Here is a 21,852-nt window from a genome sequence, read left to right on the forward strand (position 1 = left end):
AATGACAGCTTGAAGTCTTTTGTGGTATTTGTGGATGAGGCTCTTAATCTTCTCAGATGGTAAAGCTGCCCATTCCTCTTGGCAAAAAGCCTCCAGTTCCTGTAAATTAATTATTATTTGTTTTCCTTTCTTCCCTTTTTCTCCCTTTTTTTACATTAGCCAAACTATCATGTTCTAAATATTTATTTTATTATAGCCGGAGTGTGTACAGAAAAGACACTGTAAATTTTCGTACTGAATTCCACTATATCTAAAAGCCTATCATCCCTCCAGCGTCTAGCAGCATAGCCTTTATTTAATTTTAAAACAAACAAATGACAGCAGAGGAAACAAACATTTCATTACAGGTATCTACCAGTATTCATTCTATACAATTCCTATATCATATAACCTCCTCTGTCTTTATATGTAATATACCTTTTCCTGACAACAAAATCTGCCTATTAATAATCATCATTAGCCCCCTCCTTCTCGTACTATTATACTTCATAGTCCTTCACCTACCCCATTATACCCGTTGGGGCTTCTAGTCCCCCCGCGATGGCATCCCCTTGTCCGCTCCACGGCAGGGAGGATTTCTCTCCGACCCTTCTTATAGCTTGTTTACCTCTGCTTGTCCTATCCCACCCACACCGAATTAAACAAAAAAAAAACCTCACCACCCCCCTCCCTCCCTCCTAGACAATCGCTCTCACCCCGTTCCCACCATCTCCAGGTCTCGTTAATTTACAAATTTACGTCTATTAAGGATTTCCCCTCCTCTGAGTATTTAAATTGGTTCCATTCTGCCCACGTCTCCAGGTAGATCCCCCGTTTCTGCCGAGATGTCCAGACCAAATCCTCCATCTTATTCAAATATTCTACTCTTTTAAGCCACATCCCTACTGATGGAGGCTGAGTCTGCTTCCACATTACTGGAATACAGGCTCTTGCTGCGTTTAAAAGGTGACAGATTACCAGCTTCTTATACCGTCTAACCGTAATATCTGATTCCTGTAACAGGTAGAACGTCCACTCCCCCGATAACTCCCCCGGTAACTGAACCTTTGCGTTATTTCCCTCACCTCCTTCCAGAAATTCTGTATATTGGGACACTTCCAGAAGATGTGTATTAACATCCCTCCTTTTCTCCCACACTGCCAACATTTATCTGGCACCTCTGGATAACATCTACTTAAAACCGCAGGGGTGCGATACCAATGTGATAAGATCTTAAAGTTCATCTCCTGCACCCTTACACTGACTGAGGATTCAAATATATTACGTAATATTTTATTCTTTTGCTCGTCTGTGAAAGATCTACCCAGCTCCACCTCCCATCTGCTAAAAAAAAGTAGTCTAAAGTCCTCTGCAGGTGCGTTGAGTAATTCTATAATTCTAGAAAGAGTATGTTGGAGTGTTCCACTCCCATTACAATATCCCTCACATTTTGTTAACTTCCGCTCATATCTACTTGGTAAATCCAGAGTATCCATAAAATGTTGCACTTGCATTGCCCTCCAAAAATCCAATTGATGGGTCCCTGTCATCATCCCCTGGATCGTAGGCCATACTCCCTCCTTCACAAAATGAGAGGCTTGAAACAGTCCCTGCTCTATCATTTTACCAAAAGGCCCCTTCGTCAAACCAGGTCCGAACTGTGGGTTCCCCAGAATGGGGAAGAGAGGTGAATCTAATGTTGACATTTTCCCCTTCTCAAATAGCCCATATCCTATCCGAAGTGTGGGGCCTATCAAAGGATGTTTCTTCACCTCTTTCAGGAAGCTCCCTGTAGCACCATGCCGCTCTTTGAAGTAAGCCACTATACTGAGCTTGCTCTAGCCCCGGCCATATTTTCTGTTCACCATGTCTACTCCAGTCTATCAGACGACTCAATAGTGCCACCTGGTAGTATCTGTATATATCTGGGGCCGCCAACCCTCCCCCCTCTGTTTTAGGTAGTGACAGTATAGATCCCTTAATTCTTGGGCGTTTATTTGCCCATATAAATCTACTGAACGTGGCTTGTATCTGTTTGAAATACTGCTTGGGTATATCAATAGGGAGTGTCTGAAAAAGGTACAAGAATTTCGGTAAGATGTTCATTTTAATAATATTACACCTCCCAAACCACGAATGGAGTCCATTCTGCCATCCATCCAGGAGGATCCGAACTCTAGCTAACAGTGGTACAAAATTGAGCTTGAATACTTGTTTAAGATCCGCCGGAATGAGTGTTCCCAAATACGTCAGGGCTGAACTTGTCCATTTAAATTTATAGTTAGATTTCAAAGTCTTCAATTCTTCCTCAGCAATCGATACCCCCATAGCCTCAGATTTGGCATAATTGATCTTAAAATTTGCTAATTTCCCATATAGCTCCAGTTCTTGGAGTAAGATAGGGAGCGATACCATCGGATTAGTCAGACTATACATCATATCGTCCGCGTATCCTGAAATCTTATGTTCAACTGCGCCTACACTCACCCCCTTAATATCTGGATTCAATCGGATCCTGTTCAGAAAGTTTTAATCATATTGTCCCAGGCTTCACGCATCTGCACAAATCCCACCTGGTCTTTATGGACCAGGTCGGGTATGTGTTGTTGTATACGCATTGCCAAGATCTTAGAAAAAAGCTTCAGATCCGTATTCAATAAGGATATCGGTCTGTAACTCCCACATTGGGAGGGGTCTTTCCCTTCCTTGGGTATGACCGCAATCACAGCCTTCAAAGATTCAGTATGGAAGGAGCTTGTGTCTCATACGCTGTTGAACAATTTCACCATGAATGGTCCCAGAATTGGGTGAAGATGTCTATAATACTGCATAGTAAACCCGTCTGGGCCTGGTTATTTACCTCCCTTCCCTCTTTTCACTGCCTCTTGGATTTCTTCCATGGTAATTGATTTTTCCATTTCCTGCCTTACTTCTGGGGTCACACTCCTAACACCTGATGTTGCTATGTATCCTTCCATTGCACCTTGATATTGGGAACTTGTTTGCAACTTATACAAAGTACTATAATAGTTACAAAACCTCTGTGCCATTTATCTCGGTAAACTAATTTTTCCCCCCTCCTTCCCCTGAGATCATTGGTATAGAGCAGCTGGGTTCACCAAAGGTGTTTACATATAACTTTGGTGTTGGCTCAACTATCCTATTCTCACCTATATTACGGATCTAAGGGTCTCATATATATATTTCCTTCAGGACTGTTTTCCGTGTATTTTTCGTATCTTTATTTACTTTTTGATTGCATTTTTATTTTTACACTGGAGATTAGGATTTATCTCCGTTTGGAGCACATTACTGCACGGCAGAACTGCACTGGATCCAGACCTTCCTGGAGTGTAGACTTGCTCATCAAGGACTGTCCTTGTATTGGTCTCACTGTTATATGTTTTATAATATTGTTTTCACTAATAATATTTTCACCAGTCACTCATAAATTATTACTGTCCATTACATACTCCCTGTCCCACACCTTACAGCGCAAGTATTGCAATTCAATCTTTCTGTTTCACTTCAGTCTATCGAGGTAGACTTTTATATTTGCAGCAGTATTTTTAGTTTGTCCTTTCCCTTCACTTTTCAGACAGCGCAGGAGTTTACCCTATTTATATTGGTATAGAGGTCTTTAATTGTTACTCCCTCAACGACTTAGCCAGTTGCTTCCCACATTTATTGCCAAATTCATAATTCTGTCTCCTGCCTGTCTGTATTGCCCTTTTCGCTTTATACATGAGTAATTCAGTTACTTGTCTACGTGTCGCCAGCAATTCCCTTTCTATCACCGAACCCGGGTTCTGTTTGTGTAAAAGTTCTAGACGTGAGATATCTATCAGGAGAGCTGTTAATTTTTCCTCTCTTTCCCTCTTTATCCTTGCCCCATGTTTCCCTTGTCAAAATATCTTTATTGTAAGACTTGTTAGACAATTATACAATCATTTAACAATATGAGAATTATCTCTAACAGAGAGAAATTCCTGTTCTCACAAATGGACTAACAAAGTAAAATAAAAGGTGGCACTGTAGCTATGCCCAGTACAACACTCTTGATTACAGAGTTTAACTGCATACAGTGTAAAGTTATGAAGATTTAACAATACAATACTCTATCCATTAAGGTTCCTGGTATAATGGCCAAGTGCCATAGTCCTTGTACTTCCGTATTGTTGCTTCAACAGGAATTCCTGGGTTGTTCAGAGTTTTGAATCAACTGAAATGATATGTGGCTATCGTTATAATGCTAGTAGCTAGGAAAAAACTGAACATTAAGGAGTAATACATTCGGAGGGTGCAAAAGAAAACAAAAATAAAAAATAAATAAAGGATACAAAAGAAAGGGGGGAAGATGGGAAGGGGGTGGGGTCAGGGGGTCTGCAGGACTAGATCGAGGATCTTCCGACTGTGGATAAGTCCTTGACAGGACACCTATGTGATGGCTGGGCTACCATGGCATCAGGACTTCACGATTAAGTGTGTTATGTGTAACGTATTCCATCCAGGGCTCCCAAACGCCCTCAAACCTGGTGATCATGTCCAGTTCTATTGCCGACATCTTGGCGTGCATCATAGCAGTGTTCATTCTGCTTATAGTTTCATTTAAATTCAAATTTGGAGATTTCCAGGCTTTCGCTATAGTTTGCTTTGCAGCTGTCAGAAGCTGTTTTGTTAAGGTGAAGCGAGCGTATGGAATACTGTCTGGTTTTAAATTGAGTAGAGCTGTTTTGGGGTCCACGGGGACTGTTTTATTTGTGAGGATTTCAATGATTTTGAAAATTTCCAGCCAAAACTTTTGCACTTTTGGGCACGACCACCAGGTATGAATGTAGGTTCCCCTACCTGAGCAATCTCTAAAGCATAAGTCAGAGTAATTTCGTGAAAATTTGGCCACCCTAGTTGGGACTAAGTACCATCTGGAAAGTACTTTGAAGTTTGTCTCTGCGCTAGTATATTAGTGGACACCGTCTTGGTGTTGCTCCATATTTGACCCCATTCCGCCGAACTCAATTCTATACCTAAATCTTCTTCCCATTTGCGTACATAAGGTAACTTCCTGGTGCTTGAATGCGAAAGCAGTTGGGTGTATAAGGTGGATATTAATTTTCTAGCATGAGGGTTGCTATTGCATATATTTTCGAAGGCAGATAATTGGATCGGTTCAACTGTCGAGCCAGCTGAGGGTTGAAAGAAATTTTTAATCTGTAGATATCGAAAGATTTCCTTAGAGGGTATGCCGTGAGCTTTGCTCAAAGATGGGAAAGGGGTCATTGTCGTTGAGTCAAAGAATTTATATTTTTGAGTGCAGTCTCGATCTACCCATTCCTTAAAGGATTTAGGAGAGACCCAGGCTGGGTAAAATGCCGGATTTTTAGTGAAAGACAGCAGGGGGTTCAGAGGTGACATCAAAAGATGCTTATTTTTAACTTTGTCCCATAAGGATAGCGAATGCTTCATGATGGGGTTAGTTATGTGTTTTCGCTGTTTTGGAGAGACCCATAATAGATATGAGATTGAAATAGGGTCACTTTCCATCGCTTCGATAGACACCCATATCGGTGCTTCTTGCCGTGCATGATATTTAGTTAGTACAGCCAGTTGTGCTGCTTGGTAATATCTTACGAAATTAGGGTAACCGAGCCCCCCTGACGTCTTTGGGAGATATAAGATTTGTGGTTTAATCCTTGGCCTGGAAGATCCCCAGACGAAGGAGACCCGTTTTTGGATTATCCTAAGGTAGTGGGCAGGTACTGTAATAGGGAGCACTCTAAAGAGGTATAGGAGCTTGGGAAGTAAGGTCATTTTTACAGCAGAGATTCTTCCAAACCAAGAAAGAGGGAGTTGGGCCCAGGATTTTAATAAATTCTTCAATTGTTTTAGGAGGACTGGGTAATTGCACGCATAAAGATCCATGGCATCTGCGGTCAAATGTATTCCCATATGGGATGCTTTTGGTCGGCCACTCGAAAGGGAGGCCCACTTTTGCTGCCATCAGCTCCGTGTAGGAGAGAGAAATATTCAGTGCTAAACATTTCCTAGGGTTAATGGCCAAGCCGGAAATTGACGCAAATTGATGTAGGATTGGGAGTAAATTGGGGCCCGATACTTGGGGAGATGAAAGAAACAACAAAATATCATCGGCATAGAGGCATAATTTGTGATTAATACCTCCCAGCTCAATACCAAGTACTCTGGGATCCAATCTAATCTTCTGGGCTAAAGGTTCGATAAGGAGGGCAAACAGTAAAGGAGAAAGTGGGCAGCCTTGTCTTGTTCCCCTTTGTATATTGAACGCATCTGATTTGTAACCTGCATATTTCACATATGCTTTTGGGTTTTGATATAGTTGCAGGATCCATCTTATAAAGTTAGGGCCGAAACCCCATTTCAGTAACATGAATTCCATGTACGACCATGAGACTGAGTCAAAGGCCCGTCTGATATCCAGGGATAAAAAGCAGGCTGGGATTTTCCTCTTTTTGGCTATGCATGCCAGTAAGCTTGCCCTCCTTATGTTGTCTCCTGCCTGTCTATTGGGCATAAAGCCCACTTGGTCCCGGTGCACCAGAGATCCTATTATTTTGTTCAATCTATTGGCCAAAATTTTACCAAGCAATTCTTGCCCCATGTTTCATCATGACACCCCTTATCAACGTTGGTCTCATCATTCCAAATAACTTTGTGCCAAAAGGTTTGAGGCTTGTCTCTGTGCTGTTTGGCGTATTGTAAGCGGGATACATTGTGGCATTTGCATAGTAATGGCTTTCTTCTGACGACTCGACCATGCAGCCCATCTTTCTTTACGTGCCTCCTGAAACAGCCACACCATGTTTAGAGTCCTGTGTTTCACCTGAAGTTATGTGTGAGTTTTTCTTTGCATCCTGAACAATTTTCCTGGCAGTTGTAGCTGAACCAGTAGTTGGTCTACCTAACCGTGGTTTGGTTTCAACAGAACCCCCTAATTTTCCACTTCTTGATTAGAGTTTGAACACTGATGATTAGCATTCTCAATTGTTTTGATATCTTTTTAAAATAGCTTTCCTGTTTTATACAGTTCAACTACATTTTCCCACAGATCATTTGACAATTATTTTGCTTTCCACATGACTCACAATCCAGAAACATCAGTGGAGCACTGGATTAAAGATGCAAGGGTATGATGTCAGGAGTCCAGAAACCCAGACCTTTTCTACACATGAATTACAAGCAAACAGGTCAGGATGGTTACCTTTAATAGCCATTCAAACCATGTCAACTTGTGTGCATGGTATCAGGCAAAAAATAACCAGGATATGTCAACTTTTGATCAGGGTCATTTGGGCTTTCTGCTGTGAATATATATATATATATATATATATATATATATATATATATATATATATATATATATATATATATATATATATATATATATATATATATATATATATATATATATATATATATATATATATATATATATATATATATATATATATATATATATATATATATATATATATATATATATATATATATATATATAAAAAAAACACAAACACTTCCCATCACCCTGAAGACATAATCCCCACAGTAAAAACACAGTGGTAGCATATTGTGGGGATGCTTTTCTTCAGCAGGTACAGGGAAGCTGGTCAGAGTTGATGGATGGAACCAAATACAGGGCAACCTCGGGAAGAAAAAACGTTAAGAGTCTGCAAGACTAAATACTGGGGCAGAGGTTTACGTTCCAGCAGGACAACAACCCCAAAAACATACAGCCAGAGCTACAATGGAATTGGTTTAGATCAAAGCCTATTCATGTGGCCCAGTCAAAGTTCAGACCTAAATCCAATTGAGAATCTGTGGCAAGATTTGAAAATTGCTGTTCACAGACACTCTCCAATCAATCTGACAGAGCTGGAGCTATTTTGCAAAGAATGGGCAATGGTAGAGACCAAAAAAGACTTACAGCTGTAATTACAGCGAAAAGGTGGTTCTACAAAGTATTGGCTGAATACATATGCATGCCATACTTTTCACATATTGATTTGTAAACAAAGAATTTGGAAAACCATTTTCCTTCCACTTCACAATTACCATATTTATCGGCATATACCATGCACTCTAATTTTAAAGCGGATCTCCACTCTAAAGTGGAGTCCCGCTGATCGGCACCCTCCCCCCCTCCGGTGTCACATTTGACACCTTTCAGGGGGGAGGGGGGTGCAGATACCTGTCTACAGACAGGTATCTGCACCCACTTCCGGCCCTACGATACGGGCAAAGGACGGGTTTTTTCCTTACCTTCCGTCCGTCCCCCGTTGTATGCTGGGAACACTCGGCTCCCAGCACACAGCGGGAGCCAATCGGCGGGCGCAGCGCGACTCGCGCATGCGCCGTAGGGAACCGGGCAGTGAAGCCGGAGCGCTTCACTTCCTGGTTCCCTCACCATGGATGGAGGGGGGAGCAGCAGGGTGACGAGCGATCGGCTCGTCATCTGCTGCGATCACCGCTGGACTCCAGGACAGGTAAGTGTCCTTATATTAAAAGTCAGCAGCTGCAGTATTTGTAGCTGCTGGCTTTTAATATATTTTTTTAGTGGCACATCCGCTTTAAAAAAAAAAAAATCCTGAAACTTTTCTCTTAAACAAACAACTTTGAAGCAAATTAAGGGTCAGTGCCCATGAATGTCCATCTGCAGCCTGATCAATGCCATTTTTTAGCCTCATCAAAGCAGCCTGAACATCAGGAAATCACAGGGCCATCATCTCCTGTTTAATCAGCTCACTCACACACAGTCCCGCCTCCGCCATTGGACCATCTCCTGTGATAGACAGAACACTGGTCGAATGTCAGTGGCGGGACTGTGTGCGTGTGTGTGGTGAGAGCCTAATAAACAGGAGATGGCAGCTTGTGAATTCCATCAGCGCTCTTCCCCCTCAGAGGTACGCTGTCTGCGTATAACACGCACCTGTGATTTGCCCCCTATTTTCAGGGGAAAAAAAGTGTGCGTTATACGCTGATAAATACGGTACGTGCCACTTTGTGTTGGTCTACCACAAAAAAAATCCAATTAAGTATATTTGGTTGTAACATGACAAAATTTCAAGGAGTATGAATACTTTTTCAAGGCACTATATATTTTTTTCACTAATCTTTATCATATAAGTGGATGTTACACTGCATTTTGGACTTGGCACTTTATATTTTGGGATTAAATATATATTCAGATAATTTTTTTTTGTCAGACCAATCTTTTATTTAGGCATTTAAAGGAGATTTATATGCCATGTATATATTTTTATTTTGTTTGTGCAGTTTTTATTACAAGATGAGAACTAGGAGGGACTAATTGGGCTTATTGAGAGAACAAGTGTTCTGAATTTGAGATGATCAATAGGTATTTGTTGTGCTCAAAACAGATATAACTAAATACATCCAATTGTATTTAACAGACCAAAAGGGGGGGGGGGGGTTAAATAACAGTTCATAGCTTGGGTTTACCTACACTTTAATGCAAACTTGGTGCATTTATTTTCAAGTAGCTTATGCATATAAAAAGTACTATGAAATTACTTGTAAGTGGTCCCCATGCCAACGAATTTGTACATACAGGTATTATACCATTTAGGGTCCTCTCTGAAAGCTTTTCAGAGTGACAGATTTATTTTTCTCTATCAGTTGCTTATATGTTCTCTAGGGCACTATAATTATTATAATACACCATTACCAGTATTGTAAAACAGAGCTCCAGTCAGTACTGCTACACTGAAACTTTGATCCCAAGCATAATGGTGTCCATTATAAGTTAAATATGCAGTACAACGCAAGTATTGTACTGGTCGCGGTTGAACCTAGTTTTAAACCCATGTGCAGTATAGTGTGTCATACAAATGGGATTACACTAATCGCCTTGAGTCTGAGCAGGGAGCAAAATGTAAGGCTACAACTGTATAAAATGGCTCTGGCACACGCCCGATTACTCTTTCACAATGATCCAACTATGAATTTTGTAAAGTTTTGTTGAACAACTTAAAGCGGGGGTTCACCCTTAGAGGGCACTTTTTCCCCTTAGATTCCTGCTCGTTTTTACTAGGGGAATCGGCTATTTGTTTTAAAATATGAGCATTACTTACCTGTTTACGAGATGCATCCTCTCCGTCGCTTCCGGGTATGGGCTGCGGGAATGGGCGTTCCTTCTTGATTGACAGTCTTCCGAGAGGCTTCCGACGGTAGCATCCATCGCGTCACGATTTTCCGAAAGAAGCCGAACATCGGTGCGCAGGCGCAGTATAGAGCCGCACCGACGTTCGGCTTCTTTCGGCTACTAGTGACGCGATGGATGCGACCGTCGGAAGCCTCTCGGAAGACTGTCAATCAAGAAGGAACGCCCGCTCCCGAAGACCCATACCCGGAAGAAGATGCAGCTCGAAAACGGGTAAGTACGGATCATATTTTAATACAAATAGCCGATTCCCCTAGACCGAACGAGCAGGAAGCTAAGGAAAAAAAGAAAAAAAAAAAAAAAAGAAAATGGTTGAACTCCCGCTTTAAATCATTTTCAGCTATGATTGAACAATTATCAGGAATATTACAAAATTCAGACTAATCATAACATATGTGGTACACCTTTTACCTGGGTTTGCATAATAAAGTCCTAGAAAACAAAGTCAAACAGAAGTTACATTTTATTGTTCATGTCAGATGTCTCTTTAGTCAACATAAAAATATAACACAAGCCATTCTCCCAATATGGGTAAATTTCTATTTGTTGCAAATCCAGGTCTCTTATACAAGCAAAACAGCATTGATACATCCATCGTTTTCTGGATTGTTTGTGACCTGCGCATATTTTCCTGTGAGAAGAAAAGAGTGGAAGAAATTAGTATACAGGGTGTCTTATTGGAGGTGCGCTATAAAATTTCACGGTATATAAGAAAAAAATAAAAATAAAAAAAAAGAGAGAAGAGCTTACCCCAGATAACTTTTCCGCCTTGCGTGACGAGACCCAGTTCACTGACATTCACCTCAATCACTGTGCCTTTTGTGATGACACCTAAGCTTGTATAAAGTGGAGAGGAAGGATTCTTCTTTACTCCAAGGATAGGAAGACAAAACGTGGCTTTTAATTCTGGATGGGTCACGTGTGCCTTTTTAAAACGCAAGCCCTGTAAAAACAAACACAAACTTGAAAAATGAGGATTAGCCCAACTGGAAAATCAGCAAATGGTTGGATAGAATTCAGACTACCCAACCACCTTTGATCCCCCTATATGGTACAGTTGAAATGTGAAAATGTAAGTCACCGATTTCATGTCCAATTATTAAATACTTGCAGGTTGGATCCGCACCTATGCATTTTATCCCACATGCACTTCCCCTAAAATAAATAATGTAATGCAAACTGCATTACAGCACTCATCTTCATCCATTTATTTTATATTAATGGAAATTGTATATACCTTAAAAAAAGAGAAGTGCAGCCAAAGCTTGTTTAGCCTTACTTCTCCTGTGGATCACAGAAGTGCAGTTCGTTTTGCACTGACGTCACAAAGCCGATTTAGAGATTACGACCATATGGTCGGGATCCAGCCACATACCTGAACCATTACCCAGCTCAGCCTCCAAGCGAGCCGCTAAAAGCCTGAGCAAGCCACTCCTGCCCCCTTCACAGCAGTGTTGATTCGCTTGGTTCTCAGTCTTGGAGCCGGCGGGGACCGATAATGCATCCACTTAGGCAAGTACAATTATTTAATATTCACAAACTTTTTAAAATGGCAAGGTGTGAACCCAGACTTATCGCCACCCTATCACTAGGGTAAATAAATAAAGTTAAAAGGCACCCTGTAAAAGAACATGTTCCATACTAATCTAAGTGCAACACATCTTTGCGCTCTTGAAAAGATATGGGTGCTGCTGGTAGACACTTCTCTAGGTGTACTTAATAACCTGTCCTCCATGGTGCTCTGTGAATTCCCCCCACCAGCTGCTATGTCACTAGAAGACATAGTAGGGAAGTTGCAGCCAGAAGGAGGAACCAGAGAGCACAGCAGGACAAAGGGTATCCAACATAATTGGAAATGTCCAAATACCAGTGGCATCTGTAACTTGTCAAGATAGCAAACATTTATTAAAAATGTGTTCTTTACCAGTGTGCCTGCAAGTTAAATTCTTTACTCTATTGATAAAGTTACCCCAAATAAATAAAAAAGCAGAGGCAAGCCTTTTCATTTTGGATAGAATAAGGAAGTGTCAAACTGCTGCAATCCACAGACATCTCATTGGGAAGATTTTACTTCCTGCCAAAACAAGAAGCGAGAGGAAATCCAGAAATTCCCTCAATTTGGCAGGTTGTCAGCAGAACTAGTGTTCCCATTGCAAGGTTTCCCATTGTATACCGTTCTGGGAACAAACCAACAATTTGGGATTTTTTTTTTTACCTGAGCCCTCATTTGATCCAGCACAGTGCACATCTGCAACTGGCTTTACTGGGGCAGTAGGAGCCATTGGCCCCCGCTGCAGTCAATCAAAGCTAGTAATCAGGGAGCAGGAAGTGGAACCTGAGTCCCACAGTCTGTGCCAATAGAGTCAGACAGAGAGACTTGGGAGTGAGCCTGCATGAGCGTCCCCATAGGAATCGGACTCCTATGGGAGATATGGGGGCACTCGCCAAGCAGGAGGCGGTGTGGGACTGCAAGTATAAACCAGTTATTAAAAAGGTTTGTGTTTACATTCTCAATAATTCATGAATGAGAAAATATGCCTTGATTGATTTCTTAAAAATCATACAGCTCACAGCTATATTTGAGAAAACATGGAAATATGTTCCTTCAATGAGCTTCTCTGAACACGTTTTTGGGATGGACTCTAGGTCAATTTGAGGTAACCAGCAGTCATCCAGACCTAGAATAGTTATAATTAGAGATGGCTTACATAGCCTGTGACCTTTTTGAAATAAAAAGAGAAAATCCAGGAGTTCAGCTTTAACACGACCATTAGAAAGAAAGGACACCCATACATTTCAACCTAGTAAGTACTTTCTGCACTAGAACTTAACACTCACCATTGGTCTAATAAATCTTTCATACTTGGGTGGTTTTCGGGTGAACCCATCTCCAACAAAGCAGACTTTGGTGACCAGTCTCTTCCAGGCCTTCTTCTTCCTCTTTCCTGTGCGGATAACTTTAAGCACTTCAGTTTCTCCCTGAGCACGCACTTTGGGCAAAGGAACTTCCCACTTTCCCTAAAAAAGGAAAGCACACATTTTGAAAACACTGGACTGTTTGCATAAAATGTATACAGCTTTCAAGATGCTAAAATTCCAGGAATTCAGACAACTTTGCAAAAAGTAAAGGCAGACCATGAGTTAAGTGCATGCTACTTATCTCTATTATTCATATCTGACAGGTTTATAGCCCTGCCAGAGGAGAGAGAGAGAGAGAGAGAGAGAGAGAGAGAGAGAGAGAGAGAGAGAGAGAGAGAGAGAGAGAGAGAGAGAGAGAGAGAGAGAGAGAGAGAGAGAGAGAGAGAGAGAGAGAGAGAGAGAGAGAGAGAGAGAGAGAGAGAGAGAGAGAGAGAGAGAGAGAGAGAGAGAGAGAGAGAGAGAGAGAGAGAGAGAGAGAGACACAGAGCAGCAATGTCCACCCCTGCCCTCGGCTGCCCATTCACAGAAGCCTTTGCATTTTGTGAATGAGTTCACACAATACAAAGGCTTCTGTAATTGTGCAGGAGGAGAGGAGGGGTGGGCATAGCAGCTGCTCCATTGTTTAAGATGTCAGAGTCCAGAAAGTCCAGCGTCAGTCAGGCTCCAACAACTACAGCGATAGCCGTTTTCTGGAAGTACAATAAAAGAAATATGTAAACATAGATAAGTCCAGGAGATATCATTGAACTTAACTCATGGTGTGTCTTAATTTTTTTTTTTTTTTTTTTTACAGAGGAGCTGAATTCCTTGAGTTGAGCTTTAACAGCAAACGTTTACTTACTGCTTTTTCTTTTCGCTTTTGCTTGATCATATTGGAGAGAACTTTGGCTCTGCTTTGCCCCTCTCTGTCCAGTAGGTAAGCTGGAACAGCTCCTTCTGGTGTCTTCTCATCATTCTTCTGTTTGCTGTTCCTCTTTTCATGCATCCGAATACTGAACACAAATAAGAGGAAGTAAAGACACAAATGAATCTCTTTATTCAATAATATATTCCTAACTGTATATTTTTAAATGAAAGCAGTGCAACTACTAAATTTGATTTGGTATCAACATTTTTCCATCTGTACCCAGACTGGATGAGGAAGAAGCAACGCAAGGAGCCAATCAGTTGTGCTGCAGTGTTCATGTGTTAACATAACAAGCGGATAAGAGAAAGACAAAAAGGATAAACCTTTCCATCTTCTGCTTTTCCATTCACAGCCTGGGAACAGACCAGACCTGGAAGTGTACTGAATCGCAGTATGGAAAAATATGATCTTCTGCCCTTGCTGTGTAAATTTCAGGCCTGAATTGACAGAAGTTAGAATCCTTTGGCATGTAAAACAGCTCCTATATACACAGTATCTTACAAAACTGAGTACATTCCTCAAAATTTTTGTAAATATTTTATTATATCTTCATGTGACAACACTGAAGAAATGACACTTTGCTACAATGTAAATTAGTGAGAGTACAGCTTGTATAACAGTGTAAAATTTGCTGTTCCACCCCCAAAGTAACTCACACAGCCATAAACCACTGGCAACAAAAATTAGTACACCCCTAATGCCCTGTGCACACGATCGGTTCATCCGATGAACACGGACCGATGGATTTTTTTCATCAGATATCCGATGAAGCTGACTTTCATCAGTCTTGCCTACACACCATCAGTTAAAAATCCAACCGTGTCCAACGCAGTGACGTAAAACACGACGTGCTGAGAAAAATCAAGTTCAATGCTTCTGCGAATGCGTCGACTTGATTCTGAGCATGCGTGGATTTTTGGCCGATGGATTTCCCCACAGACGATAGTTTTTGTTCCTATCGGTTTCTTAACCAACAGATAATTTTAAAACAGGTTCTACGTTTTTTCACCAATGGGAAAAAAACTATGGGGCCACACACGATCGGTTCGTCCGATGAAAACGGTCCATCGGACCGTTTTCATCAGACGAACCGATCGTGTGTACAGGGCATAAGTGAAAATGTCCAAATTGGGCCCAAAGTGTCAATATTTTGTGTGGCCACCATTATTTTCCAGCACTGCCTTAAAAGGTGTTATAAAGGCTCTTTTATTTTCTAAATTGGTTCCTTTAAGCTAGTGCATTGTTGGTTCACTTACCTTTTCCTTCGATTTCCCTTCTAAATGTTTTTTTTCTGTCTGAATTTCTCACTTCCTGTTTCTCCTCAGTAAGCTTTCCACCATCATCTGAGCGGTGGAAAGTCATTTAGAACAGCTTACTGAGGAGGAGCAGGAAGTGAGAAATTTAGACAAAGAAAGAAAACATTTAGAAGGGAAATTGAAGGAAAAGGTAAGTGAACCAACAATGTACTAGTTTAAAGTAACCTATTTAGAAAAAAAAAAAAAACCTTTACAACCCCTTTAACCCTCTTGGGCATGGAGTTCACCAGAGCTTCACAGCTTGTAGGGAAGTGGTTAAAACAAACAAGTTATACGTACCTACTCTGTGCATTGGTATTGTATAGAGCGGCCACAAACCTCTTCAGGGGTCCCCCGCTGGTGCTGTCCACTTTTCTTCTGAGTTTGCCCTCTTAAACCATTTGCTAAGGGGGGGGGGGGGGGGGGGGGGAGATGGGCTGTGTCTGCATCCTCAGACTCATACATCGCAGCATGGCTCTGCCCCCCCATCACAGGATTTGATTGAGAAGCAGCAGGAGTCATTGACTCCTGCCTCTGACCTGTGATGAGAGGAACAGAGACCAGCGCCACTGCAGATGGGCACAGAGTTGGATTGAGATAAGATTCATGCAAGTCTATAGGTGGGCAAGGAGGCAATACAAATGCTGGGACATTTTATACCTTAATGCAGGGAATGCATTAAAGGGGTTGTAAAGGTTTGCCTTTTATTTTCTAAATTGGTTCCTTTAACCACTTGGTTTCCAGCCCATAGTCAAAAGACGTCCTGTTTTTAAAGATGGATATCTCAGTAACGGCAGCAGCTGCTGTCACAACTGAGGTATCCATCTTTAGTGCCGACGGTCCTGTACACGATAACAGCGGTCTCCGCGGCGGATTCGCCGCGAGATCGCCGTTATCGGTGGCGGGAGAGGGGCCCCCCCTCCCACCGCTGTCCCGCGCCCTCCGCCGCTTACCGGAGCCGTCGGTAGCGGCGGAGGGGATCGCTACCATCCGGCAGCTGAGCGGGGACGAGACTGAAGGAAAAATCTCCTTCGCCCGTCCCCCATAGCTCTGCTGGGCGGAAGTGACGTCAAAACGTCAGTCCCGCCCAGCCTCTTAAAGAGACATTTTTTTTTTTGTCATTTGAAAAAATGACATTTCCAAATTTTTTTTTTTTTTTTGCATTTAAGCCCAAATATGAGATCTGAGGTCTTTTTGACCCCAGATCTCATATTTAAGAGGACCGGTCATGCTTTTTTCTATTACAAGGGATGTTTACATTCCTTGTAATAGGAATAAAAGTGATATTTTTTTTATTTCAGTGTTAAAAATTGTAAAATAACAAAAAATAAATGCGAAAAGCAACAAAAAAAATGTTTTAAAGCGTCCCGACGAGCTCGCGCGTAGAAGCGAACGTATACGCGAGTAGCGCCAACATATGAAAACGGTATTCAAACCACACAAGTGAGGTATCGCCGCGATCGTTAGAGCGAGAGCAATAATTTTAGCCTCAGGCCTACTCTAACTCAAAAAATGCAACCTGTAGAATTTTTTAAACGTCGCCTATCAAGATTTTTAAGGGTAAAAGTTTGACGCCATGCCACGAGCGGGCGCAATTTTTAAGCGTGACATGTTGGGTATCATTTTACTCGGCGTAACATTATCTTTCACAATATATAAAAAAATTGGGCCAAATTTATTGTTGTGTTATTTTTTTATTTAAAAAAGTGAATTTTTTCCAAAAAAAGTGCGCTTGTAAGACCGCTGCGCAAATACGGTGTGACAAAAAGTATTGCAATGACTGCCATTTTATTCTCTAGGGTGTTAGAAAAAAATATATATATAATGTTTGGGGGTTTTAAGTAATATTCTAGCAAAAAAAACTGTTTTAGTCTCGTAAACACTGAATCTGAAAAACAGGCTCAGTAACGAAGTGGTTAAGTTAGTGCATTGTTGGTTCACTTACCTTTTCCTTTGATTCCCTTCTAAATATTTTTTTTCTTTGTTTGAATTACTCACTTCCTGTTTCTCCTCAGTAAGCTTTCCACCATCATCCGAGCGGTGGAAAGTCATTTAGAACAGCTTACTGAGGAGGAACAGGAAGAGAGAAATTCAGACAAAGAAAAAAAAAAACATTTAGAAGGGAAATGGAAGGAAAAGGTAAGTGAACCAACAATGCACTCGCTTAAAGTGACCTATTTAGAATATAAAAAACGAACCTTTACAACCCCTTTAAGTTAAAAATTGTTCTGCCTTTAGAACCACCTTCAGCTGTTAGACACTTACGTTTTCTTCATCTGTATTTTCTCGGAATGGCGCTGCTTGTGGTACAATTTGGCCTTCAGTCCGATGAGTTTCTTTGCTTTCTGTGACCTCTCATGAGCCTCACGGCTCTCCTTCTTCCTCTTCTTTTCATGGTAGTCCAGGCGATAACCATACCGCTTCCGGTGCAATTCAATGTATTCGTTCTGAGGCTATATTTAAAAAAAAAAAAAAAAAAAAAAAAAAAATTGTCACATAAGCAACTCTAGTCCAGAGCAGTGGTTCTTAAACCGAGTCACAGACCCATTTAAGAATCTGATGAAAGCATGTATAAACCTATTGCGGGTGTTTCACATGGGGAACACACCTCAATTACTCATATTTTTATGGCAGTGAGGCAAATATTAGCGCGGTCATGGGAAAGGCCACTTCTAAGTAGAGTACCAAGTCGTTTATAAATGAATGGATTAGGGTTGTCCAGATACCGATACCAGTATCGGTATTGGGACCGATACCGAGTATTTGCGGGAGTACTCGTACTCGCGCAAATACCCCCGATAAATAAATAGAATACTTCCCCCCCCTGCCGCTGCATCGAGGGACATGGCTAGAGGGACATTGCTGCATATGCGAGGGACATGGCTAGAGGGACATGGCTGCATATGCGAGGGACATGGCTAGAGGGACATGGCTGCATATGCGAGGGACATGGCTGCATATGTGAGGGACATGGCTGCATATGGGGGGGACATGGCTAGAGGGACATGGCTGCATATGGGGGGGACATGGCTAGAGGGACATGGCTGCATATGTGAGTGACATGGCTGCATATGTGAGTGACATGGCTAGAGGGACATGGCTGCATATGTGAGTGACATGGCTAGAGGGACATGGCTGCATATGTGAGTGACATGGCTAGAGGGACATGGCTGCATATGTGAGTGACATGGCTAGAGGGACATGGCTGCATATGTGAGGGACATGGCTAGAGGGACATGGCTGCATATGTGAGGGACATGGCTACATATGTGAGGGACATGGCTAGAGGGACATGGCTGCATATGTGAGGGACATGGCTAGAGGGACATGGCTGCATATGTGAGGGACATGGCTAGAGGGACATGGCTGCATATGTGAGGGACATGGCTAGAGGGACATGGCTGCATATGTGGGGGACATGGCTGCATTTGGGGACACATTTAAAAAAAGTATCGGTATTCGGTATCGGCGACTACTTGAAAAAAAGTATCGGTACTTGTACTCGGTCCTAAAAAAGTGGTATCGGGACAACCCTAGAATGGATTGATAGCGATCCTGGAGATACGTATAACAAATTTCAGCAGATCTGGCAACCCTGGTTAGACCACTTCCCTCCTTTTCAAATGTCCTCCCGCTTCCTTGAACCATGATGGCCTATGCGACACAGCCTAGAACCCCTGGGGTACCTGTCCCCCTCCGGTTTCCTTTCTTAAATTTTTTTTTTTTAATTGCAAACCACCACTCCCCTTTTATAGGGCATCTATAGGTTCTAGATGAGCAATAGAGGCCTTTAATTGTCCCCAACCTTCCCTAAAAAAGGGGGGGGGGTATTTTTTTTCATTCCTTCCCTCGGCCCCTTGCTCAAATATTTTATTTGGGTTACAGAATCACTAGAATGCTAGCAAATTAGTATGACACTGACCCGATTGCCCTGAAGTACTCTTCGAATGTTCACCTTTAACATTTCAAATGGTCGCTTACCTCTCATTAATGGACTCCTCATAAGCTTTGCCCTAATCCACTCTTACATGTTTGTTTCTGTCATAGCCCTACATTTAGGGAACATTATCTGTTCAATGGGCCAGATTCACAAAAGAGATACGACGGTGTATCTCCTGACACGCCGTCGTATCTCTGTTTCTATCTATGCGACTGATTCATAGAACCAGTTACGCATAGATATCCATAAGATCCGACAGGTGTAATTGTTTTACACTGTCGGATCTTCGGATGCAGTACCGCGGCTGGGGAGAGTTTGCGTCGTAAACCAGCGTCGGGTATGCAAATTAGGAGTTATGGCGATCTACGACGGATTTTCACGTTCGCTACGTCGCCGCTAGTCTAGTTTCCCGTCGCAAAGTCAGTCGTCGTTTTTGGTGCCTTAACTTTACACAGAAATTGTATTGCTGTATACAGTATGGCCGTCGTTCCCGCATCGAAATCTAAAAATTAACATCGTTTGCGTAACACGTCCGGGAATACGGAATTACGATTGCGAAACGGAGCATGCGCAGTAGGTCCGGCGTGGGAGCGCGCCTAATTTAAATGGCACACGCCCATTTGAATTGGCCCGCCTTGCGCCGGACGTATTTACGATACACCACCGCAAGTTTCCAGGTAAGTGCTTTGTGGATCGGGCACTAAAACTGGAAACTTGCGCGGTGTAACGTAAAAGTATGTGAATCTGGCCCAATGTGTATCGATACCTCTTATCACCATTTTGACAATGTAATGTTTCTACCTTTTCTACTATTGAAAAATTCAATAAATGAAGAATCTGATGAAAGCCATGGACCCCCTCCCCAAAAATATTCACAACTTTAAAACAAAGTACATGTATGTATTGCACGCAATGACATGTGGACCAGCATAGTGGGTGGCGCAGGGTAGAGGAGAGTGGGTGCACACACACACGTCCGCTCTCCTCGCCATCTTATTCCTGACCCAGAAGCGACATGTATGATGGCACTTTCGGGTCCCCGGCGATCTGCACGGCATTACATCACATTCAGTGCAACACATGTGGGGGGGGGGGGGGGGGGTTGGCATGTCTTTTTTTTCTTAAATTGTAAAAAATTTAACACCCAAGCACATAAAATTTCATTATATATATATATATATATATATATATATATATATATATATATATATATATATATATATATATATATATATACACACACACACACACACGTAAAACATAAACACATGTGTTGGGGAGCCTACGCACAAAAACATTGATTACCATACACTTTATAGATCGCCGTGTAAGCTCACAAAATGGCTTTTACATTTTCTTTTTTATGTGTCTCGTAGATTTAAAGCAAATTTGTCTGTCTTGGTGTATGGAGCATGCTCACTTGGTGGCCCACACAGCCCAGTGACCGCACTGTCCCAACCCCTCATTACATTCCAGAGTGGCACCCGGTCACCATGATCCCATGGCTGGGAAGCCCAATCAATGCCTCCAGTGTTATGGAATGGGGGTAGTATAGATCAGCACTGTCTCTTGTAGTATCCACTTGAAGTATATGTGATAGGGTGACTACACCAAATAATTTAGGAGTGTTGTCACCCTATAACAGGAACGTCCCTGGATGTGAAATGACTTTTAGAACTAAAGGCCTTCCTTCCCCAGCACACATCATAAGATGAAGCGTGTCCTCACTCCTCCCTTACACACACACAGGGCTCTATGGAGGAGCTGCCATGTGTCCAGGCCCGGCACTCACCATGGTGTCTGTGTCCTGGGCTCTTCGCTCTCACTTCTTGCCTGTAGCGTCTGACCCGGCCGCCTCTCTCCGCAGATGGTAAATAAAAGCCCAGAGACCCACCAGGCCGCCGCCACCGACCGACGATGGTATCAGAAAAAGGAAAGCCCCGCCTACCTAGCAGCCATGACATCACTTCCCGTTCGCCTCCAGGCCCCTCATTCCTTCTTAATACACCAAAGCCTCCCTCTTTTCGTATGGAAGGAAGAAATACCCCCTCCCTTCGTTCCTCAAACCATCCCGGTGAAATTATAGAATAGATCCTGATGAAATCATTGGCCTTCTCCGCGACAACACGGACGACTTAGGAACATTTCTTTTTGGTACATGTTTCCGGTAGGAGTGTTTTTCCATCTGCACCCCGGGCGATCTGCATTCTGGGAAGAAGGGCGGAAGTGTGTTGAGGGGAATTGTCACGTGTGGTAAGGGGTGGAGCCTGCTGTCATGTTGGAGGATGGTGCTGGAGGTCACATGTGGATCCTGAAATCTAGAGAAATGGAGAGCCCAGCTATGGCAGAGCATTCTCCTATGTTATCATAGTTTGCACTTCTCTGCTGATCTGTGAATGGTGTCAGCTGTGTGAGGAGGAGGATGGATACATGAGGAGTTGTGAATACAATGTAAGTGTGTGAATGGAAGTTGTGCTCATTGATTGTAAGCTTGCAGGAGCAGGGCTCCTCTAACCCTCTTGTATTGAATTGTACTGTTGGTGTATTGTCTCCCTTTACAATTTAAAGCGCTGCGCAAACTGTTGGCGTTTTATAAATC

The 21,852-nt window shown here is 42.3% G+C and overlaps 1 protein-coding gene across 1 annotated transcript; it reads right to left on the reverse strand.

Annotated features, from left to right (window-relative positions):
• Positions 1-10,637: 10,637 nt before the first annotated feature.
• NSA2 (NSA2 ribosome biogenesis factor) lies at positions 10,638-21,196 on the reverse strand. Its single transcript, XM_040341433.1, has 6 exons — positions 21,046-21,196; positions 17,579-17,766; positions 13,953-14,103; positions 13,031-13,210; positions 10,943-11,135; positions 10,638-10,823 (listed from the first exon to the last, which is right to left on the reverse strand). The coding sequence occupies exons 1-6, from the start codon at positions 21,046-21,048 to the stop codon at positions 10,756-10,758; spliced, it is 783 nt and encodes a 260-aa protein (XP_040197367.1). The 5' UTR covers positions 21,049-21,196; the 3' UTR covers positions 10,638-10,755.
• Between the last annotated feature and the right edge of the window lie 656 nt (positions 21,197-21,852).

Source organism: Rana temporaria, chromosome 1 (genome assembly GCF_905171775.1).
Source record: "Rana temporaria chromosome 1, aRanTem1.1, whole genome shotgun sequence".
NCBI lineage: Eukaryota > Metazoa > Chordata > Amphibia > Anura > Ranidae > Rana > Rana temporaria.